The sequence below is a fragment of the Emydura macquarii genome, unplaced genomic scaffold (assembly GCF_026122565.2).
Source record: "Emydura macquarii macquarii isolate MOO-44397 ecotype Brisbane River unplaced genomic scaffold, CSIRO-AGI_Emac_v2 contig_1424, whole genome shotgun sequence".
NCBI classification, from domain to species: Eukaryota; Metazoa; Chordata; order Testudines; family Chelidae; genus Emydura; species Emydura macquarii.
In genome coordinates this window covers 217925-230660 of record NW_027131561.1, presented here as the reverse complement: position 1 = coordinate 230660, position 12736 = coordinate 217925, and the positions used below count along the sequence as shown (strand labels likewise).

The 12736-nt window shown below is 38.5% G+C and overlaps 1 protein-coding gene across 1 annotated transcript in view; it reads left to right on the top strand.

The window, feature by feature from the left end:
• Nucleotides 1–12736, top strand: part of ANOS1 (anosmin 1) — a 173834-nt gene that overhangs the window by 35850 nt on the left and 125248 nt on the right. Inside the window, exon 2 of the mRNA XM_067552999.1 lies at nucleotides 3677–3724. Within this exon, the coding sequence (XP_067409100.1) occupies nucleotides 3677–3724 (48 nt within the window). The remainder of the gene's footprint in view (nucleotides 1–3676; nucleotides 3725–12736) is intronic.

Genomic DNA, 12736 nt, shown 5'->3' with positions numbered 1-12736 from the left:
GTTTAGACTGCAGAGATTGCTGACAAGTTTAATGAAAAATGTTGGGAATAAAATGCCTGTATGAGTTGCATTTATAGTGTTGTTAACTGATGTCATCTCCTTAATGTTTGCCTCAGCAGCAGTTATTGGTCTGTCTGCTCAGTAGCTCAGTTTCATATAGGTGACAGGGTGTCGTATGAAGGACTTATTTCTACACTTTTCTCTTCATTTGTGGGTTTTTTATTTTTGACAGAAGAGGCAGCTTTTGAAGAATAGGTGTTTCAATCAAAGATTCAATCAAAAGTGAATCAAAGATTGCAGAAAGGAACAGATTTTCAAAAATAGGGACGTAGGGATTGTCATCCCAGATTAGACGAATGGTTCATCTAGCCCAGCCTCTTATCTATAGCAGTGTCAGGTATCAGATACTTCAAAAGAAGGTTCAATAAACCTCAAAATGAAAAATTATGGAATAAGATGCCAATGAGGGAAGCTATTTTTGCCATATCTTGCCTCCATAGCTGGCGGTTTCCAGTGCTTTTGGAGGAATATTGTGAAAATAATTATTAAAAGTACTTCCCTGATGCAGGCCATAGATATAGAAAAGATTCTTGAACTTTTCATTGCTTTGCATGTTTACAAATTGTCTTATCTGGCAAGGTGTTAAGAACCTTCAGTACAGTGCTGGATTCCCTCCGTTTCCATTTACTATGGATTGGAAGGCACAGAACATCTGTGCTTTGCATGTTTACAAATTGGATCATACCCTTGAAGGATCAAGGGTGGACAATTGAATAGTGCAGTGTGCATGTACACCTGTCAGAAATGAAGCATCTAAATATCAGTCAATTTCTTTATAAATATTTGTTGGTCATGTTTTCATCAAAGGCTTGAATTATGTATCTTGTAATATTTCCAAGGCAAATGGCTTTGTCCTCTTTCACTTTCTAACCATTTGCTTTTGCATTTTTGGTTTATTTGTTTCAAAATTCAGAAGTAAATTTTCAAAGGCAATCTGCCCCTTCATTTATAGATAAAGTAAAATGGTCAGGTCAGATCATGGTACTATTAAAATCAAAGGCAAAACTCCCATTGACTTAAGTGGGACCTAGATTTGGCTCTATAGAAATACAAATAATGCAAGGGAATCTAGCAAGTAAAATGTTCGAGATAAAACTCAGGAATTCAAATATTTTATGTTTCAAAGTTCTGTCCAGATGGCTTTGTATTAAAAAAAAAAATAAAAAAATCACTTTTTGAACCTAAATGCTATTTGTATTAGCCGTTTGCAAAGGGAGGGGAATCAGAGTTCAGCATTCTAGTTTCCATGTTCAAATAAAGCATTGAAAATTTGCTCTTTCACCTTATAAAGTCAAACTTTCAATTCATGTTAGTTTGTATGCAGCTGACTCTGCTAAGTGATGATTTTATGTGGCTCTGAACTTAGAATTGTTTTTTAATTCAACACATACTAGTTTTCAATAGGAAAATGCAAATGTTTGTAGATGTAAAATATTAAAAAGAAGGAAAGCCATCTATCTGGATATTTATTGAGGTATTGTTCCAAGTAACAGATATAATTCAAAAACAAGAATGCTTTTTCTGATTCAGTGGAAGGAGCTGCCTAACTATGAAATAAAACAAGTTGCTACTAATCTGTTATTGCAATCATTGTTATTTCTGTCACTTCTTATATGAAGAAGAAAAAGGGAAGAAAATGAAAGCAGTATGTAAAATATCGCTTTAACATTTCCGCTGGCTAGTTTTGTAAAGGGAAACAATAAATTCTAGAGTGACATTAAGGATACTACTAAAGCATTCCCACTAGTGTGTGTTATTTATAGGGATCCTAACGTTTTATTTAATCTAGTTATGTCTTTTTAAGGGCTTGTGTGTGATTTCTGTTTTCATATTTAATTATTCTTGTGCCTACAAACATTTTAGCTAGTCAAATTCTAAAATAATCACAGCTAAATATAAGATTGTAAGTATGAAGCAATGGTTATATAGTAGATAATTTGGGAAGATCAAAAGGCAAATGCATACGAAATACTGAAATCAAATTATATGAGTCAAGGACCTTTTAAGACTGCTACTAAAATAATCTTTGGATAAATGGAGCATGGTTATTCAGCTTTATATACCATCCTCTTATATATTCAAGAAAATAGCTGTGATGCTAAAAACATCTATTCTGCTCATATAAAAAATAAATTGAACTAAAATACATTATTGGAACTAAGTGGGATCTCCTGACTTTCGGATGATGGATCCTCTCTTCTACCATATTCGTCTCCAACAAGCATGTACATAATTTTAATTGAATTTGAGCTTGTAAAGTAGAAGTGTAATTCTTGTTAATTCAGTGTTTTTAATGTCAGTCCTTGTACTTCAGAATGTGCCTGATTCAAAGTCCATAGAAATCAATGGACAGGAGAAAACTCACTTCAGTGGGCTTTGGATCAGGTCCAGTATGCAGGTCCAAATTCAGAAAGTGTATGTACTGAGCCATGCCACCATCAACTATCTATTATTATCACAGCCATGTGGAATTCAGTTGTAGTAATTCAGAGCCCAAGTTCAGCCAAGTACTTAAGCATGTGTTTAACTTTAAGCCTGTGAGTTGTCCTGTTGATGTCAGTGGGACTATTCATGTGTTTAAAGTTAAATGTGTTTAAATGCTTTGCTGTACGCTTTACTTAGAGTATGTCTATACTGACTGTGGCAAAGTCACCACCATCAGATCAACCTATCTGGATCGATTGAGGGTCAGTGAAGACCTGCTCAATCGATCCAGAAGTCGACACTGGTAAACCACTCCCTCAAGTGGCATAGCGCTGCGTCGATGGGAATGCGGTTCCCGTTGGCACAGTACAGTGAAGACACCGTGCAGAAGGGAAGCACAGCAGTTGACGGGAGTTACTCTGCGTAGCTTGCATAACTCCTGTTGACTGCCGCTGAATTGCCAGGTAAGTGTAGACCAGGGCTTAGTGTCTTTAAGGTGTTTTAAGGGGAAAAAATGGCCAAAATTATTTCCCTTCCTGTGCTTTTATCCACAGACCCCACTTACAGGGTGAGAGAAAAATAATGGATGAGATTTTGCAATTTTGGGTAAACATGCACCCTAGCAGGAGGAAGGGCAATAGTGGTTTTACTCCTTTGCATCCTGTCAGTGCTGAGCTACTCTTGGGGACTGTAGAGACCCCTGTCATACTTAGACTGCCCTAAGAGCTTGTCAAAGTTACACCAGCCTCCCCAGGCTGCCCTGTGAGCTGAAGCACCTAGAATCTCCATAGTGCTGCCTGAAGTGCCCTGACACATCCCTCATGTTCTTGGTTCTGCCCCTCAGCATGCCTCTATAATCAGTGCTGGTGGGGTCCTCAGAAGGCAGCCTTATGGCTAGATTCCTCAGTGCCTGTGCTGGTGGAACTCTTTCTCAGTTGTAACCAGGGCTTTTAAGGGACCTTTATGCCACTCTAGGTCTTTTACCCACCGTAAAGGGGCAAAGGCAGGGATAAGGACCTCACCCAGTAACAACTAAACAATTGTCAGGATTGTTACTGATACTTGGCTGATACCGTCACATCAGTTTCTAAACAGAATTAGAAGAGGAGTTCAGTCTAAAAACTGATGACATGATCTGGGCAATTTTTAAGGACATATTAAATATTAATGCCCCTATTTTTTTCTTTTGCAGAACAATGGTTCCCTGGTTTGGTGCCAGAATCACAAACAGTGCTCAAAGGTATGTCCTTTTTTAACTACCCAGGAGTTTTCACTCTGTTTTATTGAAATGAAGCTTTTTTTTTTTTACTTTAAGAAACTTGCCTTCTGAAGGAGCTGATAAAGATTTCTTCTGAAACCCCCCCTGCTATGATAAAACATAGTCCTGTGATGTTTATAGGCGGATAAAGCACTTAGAGTGCTATATCTTCTGCTGGTGGACATGGGAATAACCCTATGGCAGTCAGTGGAATTATGCCAATGTACACCAGCTGAAAATCCAGCCCATAATTTCTGTTCTACACAGTGTTTTAGAGAAGAGAGTGAAGCAGCTAATCTTGTTAAAGTGTATGTGCAATAACTCTGAGATACTCTAACATGAGACATTTTATTCAGTTGGATACCCAATATACAGCATGGGACTGAATTTCTTTGACAAAATTCTTTCCCAAATCCCAGTGGCTCTACTGTTACTCTTTCTCATGCTGACTCTTTGACCCCAAAAGCTTAAGGGGTAAGTGAGCTAATAACCAATTTATTTTTCAGGATAAGAATTTTGCTAGGTTGCCTGGAGAGAAGCAACAATGCTTCAGCAGCCTTAGAGGGTTAAAGTGGAACTGTAGGGTCTAGTCACTGACTGCTCTTCTCATGAACACACAATATTAGATGCATCCATTCCCTGCCTTAGTAATTCACCTGAAAACTGTGAAGACTGGACAATGAGGAACTGTGGAAAAAAAGTTTACAAGCCCTAAATCTCCATGATGATGTAGGTCGGCAATAATTTAGGCACTGTAGCTTGTAGTGACCTATATTCAGTGTTTATTCCCTGACAGATTTACTATAAATGGGGTCAAAACCTAGTAGCATTATAATGGAATAGATCACTTGCTAAAGAGGTACATTGTTTAGTTTACATAGCTCAGTGTACTCTGTTTTATGAAGTCCAGGCTTCCCATACGCAAAAAGGTTTGTGCATTACTGTCTTAATGTAACCTGCTTAAATACTGATGCTAACATTAGTGCTAAAATATGGTGATCCTTGGTATATATTGTATCAACATTTCCACAGTAAGAATTTTAGTTCATGTAGGTCTAATCCAGCTCCCTTTTGAAGACAATGACATTTTTCCAGTTGATGACATTGGATAATCAATTTCTTATTTGCATGAAAATCAAAATACATCATAAAAAGGTTATCAGTCTTATCAATGATAAAAATGCTATATTTGTAAGTGGCCTATTGGTTGCACATGAACAGTAGCATGTTGGTATCAGAAAAAAGAATGAAAGCTATTCCTATTAGCTCTGCTCATTTTCAATACTCAGACATCCTGAATTCTCAGGGAAACAGGTTCTACTGGTTACACTGTTACTGAGAAAGCTCACTGCCCGTTAAAGAGTTTCATTCAGAATATGTGACACATCATAATTAAATCACCTCCTTAAGAATATGCTGGGACTTTCACATCCTTTCATTGATCTTGATGTCGCTTTCTCTCCCTTTTTATTATTGTGGCTGATACTGTACCTCTGCTAATCTCTGAAAGAAACTCATTCAATGGCTTTTGTCTGCATGAAAATAAAAGGAAACAAACAAAAATGTAGCCCAACTTCTAAAGCAGGGCAGAGGTTAAATGAACATCCATTTGAGTCACTGCCAAGTACATAGAAACCATACAACATATATCTTATCTAGCATGAATTTGAGGGCAACCTTTAAATTGAATTACTGTCTTGAAAGGAATGAAAGAATGAATGTTCCAATTTAAGATTTTTTTAAAGACTGAAAACATGGCCATTATTCAAATCTTGTGTTACTGAATGTCTATAGTACATATGATAGCTTGTCTTATCATTCCCCAATAGTTAGGAGGGTAACAAATATTTTGCATAACAACAAAAGGTTTGCCATTTATAAGGCAAATAAATAAATAGGTATTAGATTGTATTCTTAGTGGTACTGAACACCAGCTGAGTCAATAGGAAATATGATTTCCCAGAAGTTTTTTACAGTAGGCTTTGCCCCCATCACGTTTTGCAATTTATAATTAAATAGATGGGTCACATAAAAACTGAGATTTCAAAGCAGTACAAGGGATGGATTTTGCCAGACATCTATATATATCCCCTCCACTGCTCCAGTTATCTCAGCCAAAGAGTTTAAAGTGAAGACAATTTTTTGACATTTCAGATCAAATTTTTAAAAGGGCACCATCCAACTTCCATTTTGTTCCTGCTGTTTTGTTCCCACAGTCCTCATGGGTACAGTGGTGAATAATTATAGGTGCAAGCAATGGTAATAGATGCTACCTTTTACCTTGTTAGCAAGTGTGTTGAGACATAAACATTGAAGTGTTGTCATTTGCCACCACAACTATTTGCATCTAATGTATGACAGAGAAGCTTGTCAAGAAATCATGTCAGTAGCACATGGCATCTCTCTGAGTAACCATGCGGTTAATTTATTGGTTTATTTTTACATTCCGTTATTTAAATTAGTGAAGTTTTTTTTCATCAGATCTCTAGACAATTTTAAAGAAAAAGGAAATTGGGTAGTAAAAATAACAGATTTGAAAGGCCTTGGCATGATAGGGCACCCCCTCCCCCTTGTGTTTTGAACTTGTGTATTCTTTAGTGCCTAGATGTTTTACATTGTAAGTTAAATATTTTCAATTTCCTAACTATTTAAAATCCTTTATGTAGCATGAGAAAAGTAAGAAATAGAAGAGACCTGGTAGGCTATCTAGTTTGTCTTCTTGCCAGGATTGTTCCCTATATTTTTCTAAGGTTTTCTCCATTGTAGGGACAGATCACTGTCTCCTGTGATAAAACCTACATGTGGGAGCTTTGGGGAAGAAAATGCCCCCCGAAATCATTCTATCAAGAGGGGGACTTAAGTTTGATCCTCATTGAAAAGACAATGAATCCCTGTTTTGGTCTTTGGTTGGCCTAGGCTTGGCCCCCCAGGCCTCTTCTGAATTCCTTCAAATAATAATGTTGCACAGCTAAAGATCAAGCTCATAAATGTACTACATCTTTTGGTGCATATATAGTATCTAAATAAAAATTCTAAGGAAATAATATGTATATCTTTAATGCTACTGTTTTTCTTTTTAAGGAAGCTCTTTATAAGTTCAACATAGTTGAAATTAATTTTATTGATCTCAGTAACTCTGAAGTTACAGCAAAATATTGTATCAATATCCTCCAATACAAAAGCATGGAATGGTCTTGGTAGCCTGAAAAAAAGAAAATAGAAATTGAATATATCTGAGAACCATTATTTTTTTTAAAGAGATGCAAATCTAATGAACTAAAACAATTACAGTTCTCATAGGACCAGTTATTGATAAGCTATCCCAGTCCTAAATGACCATTTATTTTTGTTATTTTAATGGAACAGGTCACAAAAGCACGACTATGAGTGGCAAGATATGCATCACTGGTTTGATACATATGATTTCATCTAATATGATCTCTCCAGTGACCTATTTCACAAGATAAAACTGAAGAACACATCAGAAGGTGCTCTGCAACTTGGATATTAATAGATGGGCAATTTCAAAACTGTTAGTGGCCTTTTATAATCATTAAGACAATCTCCATAATTACAGAGAGAATCTTTAAATAAATTACTGTTGTTCCTTAAATGCACCCACTACCAGCATGGACTCCAGCATCTTCATTTTGGACTCTAACATCTTCATAGATTTCCATGGAAGCCAGAGGGATTCCACGGGGGGTTGGGGACTGCCCACATGGAACCCATTGCAGAAGTGAAACAATAACTGGTAACACATCCTATGATAGATACTGTAGGCCTCAACTTTCTCCCACTGAAGTCAACAGGAGTTTTTTCATTGACTTCAGTGGAAGCAGGATTGGGATCAGTTTATTGTTTTAATGTCCTGTTATCATTTCTATTCAATTTTCCACATTTTTTTGTTTTCTTTCTTAAAGAATATTCCCTAAATATTGTTCAGTAATTTTACTTCCCCCCTCACCCCCCCCATCCTTTTCTCTTTTCTGTCTCTCTTAATCTTGTCACTTTCTCTTTATGGCAGTATATGTTTTTTGGTCTTTTTGTTCAGTTTTTAATAAATCTCCTAGTTTTTCAGCCCTAGACCTTCAGTCCTACACCTGTAGGTGTATTTTACTTCATCTTGTCTTGTCCTTAAACGGATTGGTTTTTGGCACTGAAGCCTATTTTAAGATCACTTGCTAGGTGAACTTGAGAGCTGCAAATAGAGACAGCTAGCAGGAGAGTTTGGAGGTAGTTTGAAGAGGGAATTTCAGTATCTTTTTCCTTCAATGCTCAGGTCTACATGCAATTTCAGAATGGTGCTGGAACAGCTGTGGTGACCTGCAATGGATGTGCCATGTCGTCTTACCTGCCGAAAGCCGAAAAGGACTTTCTGTGCAGGAAGTGCAAGTTGATGGCTATGCTGGAGGAAAAGATTATTGAATTGGAGGGGCAAGTAGAGACGCTACAGAGAATCAGAATAGTTGAGGAGATCCTAGACAGCGAGGTTTGGGAAACATCAGTACCCCAGGTTCAAGGAAGAAAGGAGCCGGCCACAAAGGTGTCAGAGAGAAAGCAAATCAGAGAGGAGGCTTGGTAGTTTGTAACTACCATTATGTCATTATCAGGACATAGGCAATCTGACCTAGTGGTCAGAGTAGGAGTGGTGATCCAGGCCAGGTCAGATACCAAGAGATCGGAGTCTGAGATATGCCAGAGGGCAGATCAAGCGTCAGGTGTCAGGAGGCAGGCAGAGTCAGGTTACCAGGAGATCAGAGTCAGGCAGTAGAAGCAGGTAGCACCAGGGAAGCAGTCCTAAGCTGGGGAATCCCAGTTGCATGGACAACTGCCTGTTCTTGTGCTTGGTTTAAATAAAAGTAGGAAACCAATCAGGACCCCCAGTATTCTGTCAATCAGATCCTCGGACTGAAGTCCTCTGTCAGAGTTGAGCTTCTAATTCTGGTAACTGTTAGCCGGTCACTGGGTGTCAGGTTGGAACTTATTGGCTCCTAAGAGCCTTGTGGACTGGCATTTGAGACCCGCAGTCCCTGACGTAGTGGCAAGAGGTCAAGGCAGAATTCTACACAGCTGGAGGCAGATGAGGCTATGCAGGTTGTGACCACCAGACAGAACAGATGGAATATGGAAGCTGTGGAAGATCTCAAGATCTAGCTCATCCTGTGGATGGGAGCTCAGCCCAACCTGTAAGAAAATCAAGCTTGCCCACAAAGAGCTCTCCAACTGTCCAAGGAAGACAGATAATCCTTGTTGAGGAATCAATACTCAGAAGAATTAAAGGAACATTTTGCAAGGAACAGGCAGACAACAGGAGCCCCAATACATGGGATGTCATTCTAAGATTGGATAGGCTTCTGGAGTTGATGGACAGGGATCCATTGGTGGTGGTTTATGCTGGCACTAATAACACTGCATTGCAGGATATCTCACAGATAATACAGACTTTAGGGAACTCAGAAGCATGCAGAAGAAGAATGTCCAAACAATCTCCTCAGAGATCCTTCCAGTCCCATAAATGAAGGAAGGCAGAAGATTCTGGAAGTGAGCCATTGGCTAGGTAAGTGGTGGAAGGTTTTAATTTTGTGGGATACTAGTCCACCTTCTGTGTGTAGAGGGAACTTTGTAGTTTGTATGGTCTTCAGCTCAGTAGAAGGGGAACCAATCTTCTCAGGGACAGGCTGAGTAGAGTAGTCAGGAGAATGTTAAATGAATAACCAAAGGGGAAGGTAAAAAGCAGGAAGATATGAGCACTCATTTAGCACAAAATCAAGATGTTGAGGATAAAATTTATTCAGGAAACCAAAGGACATGAAGAGAAGAAATTATTTAATTACCTATACAGCAGTGCTAGGTGTCTGGGTAACAAACAAGAAGAATTGGAATTGATCATTTATGACCACAAGTTCAATCTAATTGGTATTATTGAAACCTGGTGGGATGATTCACATGCCTGGAATGTTAAAATCAATGGTATAACCTATTTGAAGGATTGAGGGGCAAAAGGAGAGGAGGAGTAGCACTCTATGTCAAAAATGGCATACCCGTTTCTGAGTCCCTGTCAGCTTGGAAAAACTCGATTTTGAATGCTTATGGATCAATGTCCTAGAAGATAAATACAGAATGGGGTATTAATTGGTGTTAGCTACAGATCAACAAGTTACATTAGGGAACAGGATGTCTGGCTCCCTATGCAGCTATCTATAATGCATAGGGAAAAAAAGCTGCATGATCACGGGGACTTCAGTTTCAGTGACATATGTTGGAGGTCTCATGCTGCCAGTATGAAATTTAGAGATGACAAATTCCTAACTCAAAAAGTTTTGCATCCAACATGGGGGAATTCAATATTGGACCACTTTGTCTTGACAGATAAAAAGGAATTGATCACAGAACTAAAAAATAATGGTAGCTTAGGCACAAGTGATCATGACTTGATCACAGTTATAATGTGCAAACAGAATAAAATTCAAACCATTAAAAATATATACTTGGTGTTTCAGCTGAGCAAAAAAAAAAGGTATAACATGATCCAGTGTGTGGATGTTGAAAATAGACAAATTCAATCTGGAAACAGGGCATGAGATAATTAACCACTGGAACAATTTACCAAGGGTCAGGTGGATTTTCCATCACTGACAATTTTTACCTCAAGATTGGAAGTTTTACTAAAAGATATGCTCTAGGAATTATTTTTGGGGAAGTTCTATGACTTGTGTCATACAGGAGGTCAGACTAGATTATCACAGTGGTCCCTTCTGACCTTGAAATCTATGAATCTAAGCTTGTGCTTTGCTAGATAAAGCTGTAAAACTAATCCGAATAATTTGACTCTTCGTAAGTGAAACACTTTGATAAGCAAACTAAAAGTAACAATTTTCAAGTGAGAACTGGGATTTTTTTCTGTGAAGAAAGGGCATAAAATTGGTAATTCCATCCTGGGACATTTTTTACATAAGCATGTCAGTATGACAGATAAATACTGCATATGGTAAGCTAAATAAGGGTACGTCTACACTACAAAAAACAAAAAATCACGTCAGTGAGTCTCAGACCACAGGTCAACAGACTCAGGCTTGTGGGGCTTTTGTTATGGGGCTAAAAATAGCAGTGTAGACATTCTCACTTGGTCTGGAGCCCAGGCTCTGAGACCCATCCTTCTAAAGGGGAGGACAGCAAGGTGAATTGTGTTGGGCTTGCCCTTGACCACACATAACCATCGTCTGGATCCATCCCCCACTCTTGGAAAACAGCCTTCTGCTGCCAGCTAACATTATTAGTCCTGTAACTCAACTACTACCAGTTTGGTCAGAATTAAAAGCCTGCTGATGACGCATATTGTGGGAGTTGTTATAGCTGTGCACAATATAATTAGTTTTTACTTTAAAAAGATAAATCCTCAGAAATGGTACATACACACAGAAGGGAAGTTAAAAAAAACTTTATTCAGATTGCAAAGTCAAGCATTCTAAAGTTAGGAAATGCCAGATTTACAGTTGAGTGTGCAACCCTAATTCAGCCCCATGCACATATGTATTACGATACAATCTTTAATTACATGAGCACTTATTTTTGTCTATGATATCCCTGCCTCATTCCATCTTTTTTTGTATGGCTTCAAAACAGCAATGTTAGATTTCCAAGTCTAGCAGGGAATCCAACTGATTGCTTCTGGCAACTGATTGCTTCTGGTAGGGTGGATGGACCACTGGAATATGAATATCTGGGATACTGACTGATAAGGTGTTACATAGTTTGAAGTCCATTTCTGCAGTCACAAATACAATTGTGTCTCAGTCCCCACTTATGGAGAAGGTAGGCGCAGCTGCCATGTAATGTGGAGATGTGGTTCAAAGTGGACCAAATTTTCCATGGAAGTGAAAAGCCACTGGATTCTTTGGTCGGGTCACTGATGAGGTATTTATTTGGGACACTGGTATCCTTCCACCATGCTCACCATTGATCTTTGGGGGGAAAAACCCTGAGTCTTTGAGCTCTCGCACTGTAAGCAAAACAGGAATTCTGGATTGAGTTGGAATCTTGGTATACTATTGAGATCTTTGTGTATTGCAAGATTCTTGTTCCCTGAAATACAATGAAACTCCTGTAGAATTCATATGTCACGGTGAACTTGGATTGGGTGCATATGTGCCAGAATGGGAGGTCATGGTTGTGGTATTGATTTTACTGTGCCTGTAATAATCTGCATGACAATGTTAAATGGAGAATCGACAAGTGATGTGTGGGAGCTATGTGTCTAGATGTGTGAGCAATATTCTTCAGTAGAGTAGACAAGGGCCAGTGAAGAGGTAGTAGAGCATTTGCACTGGCTCCCCAGATTGTTCTTGCCAGTTTCTGTATGAAATTTCCACACACCTTTATTTTGTCTTGAATATTTTTCAGGTGCTGATGGTATGTGAGGCTTTGTTCTAATGTCGTACCAAGATATTTCAGAATGGGATCGTATCTTATCTGCTGGTCACAGAAATCCACATGTAGTTTTGACTTAGTATTTCAGCTGTTTAGATGAAATGCTGACATGACAGTTTTAGTGAGGTTTGGTTTTAGCTGCCTGTATAATAAATATTCTTCCATGATTTTAAGATCCTTAGTTGGGATTTGCTCTGTGGTTGGTAAATCCCATGCTAGTAAAGTCAAAGCAGCCTCATCAGCACAGACAAATTTCCATGGTGATGTTTGGGAAAGGTCACTGGTGTAAATATTAAACAGGATCATGCTATGACTGATCCTTGTGGTTGGCCCTCAGGAAAACATGAAACCTAAGATTGGTCAGAATGTCTTCGAATAATTTTATTGTTGAATTGCATGGGATAATTTAGCTGGCTTTCAGGAGGAGGCCATTGCTCCATTTGGTAGATAGGTCTAAGAAAGCTGCCCCAGTGTGTAACAACATGTGTTGTTAAGGCTAATACTTGGTCAGTGCAACTGTGGCCTGGTTAATAATATTTTCTCCATGAGCTTGTACAGTGTGCA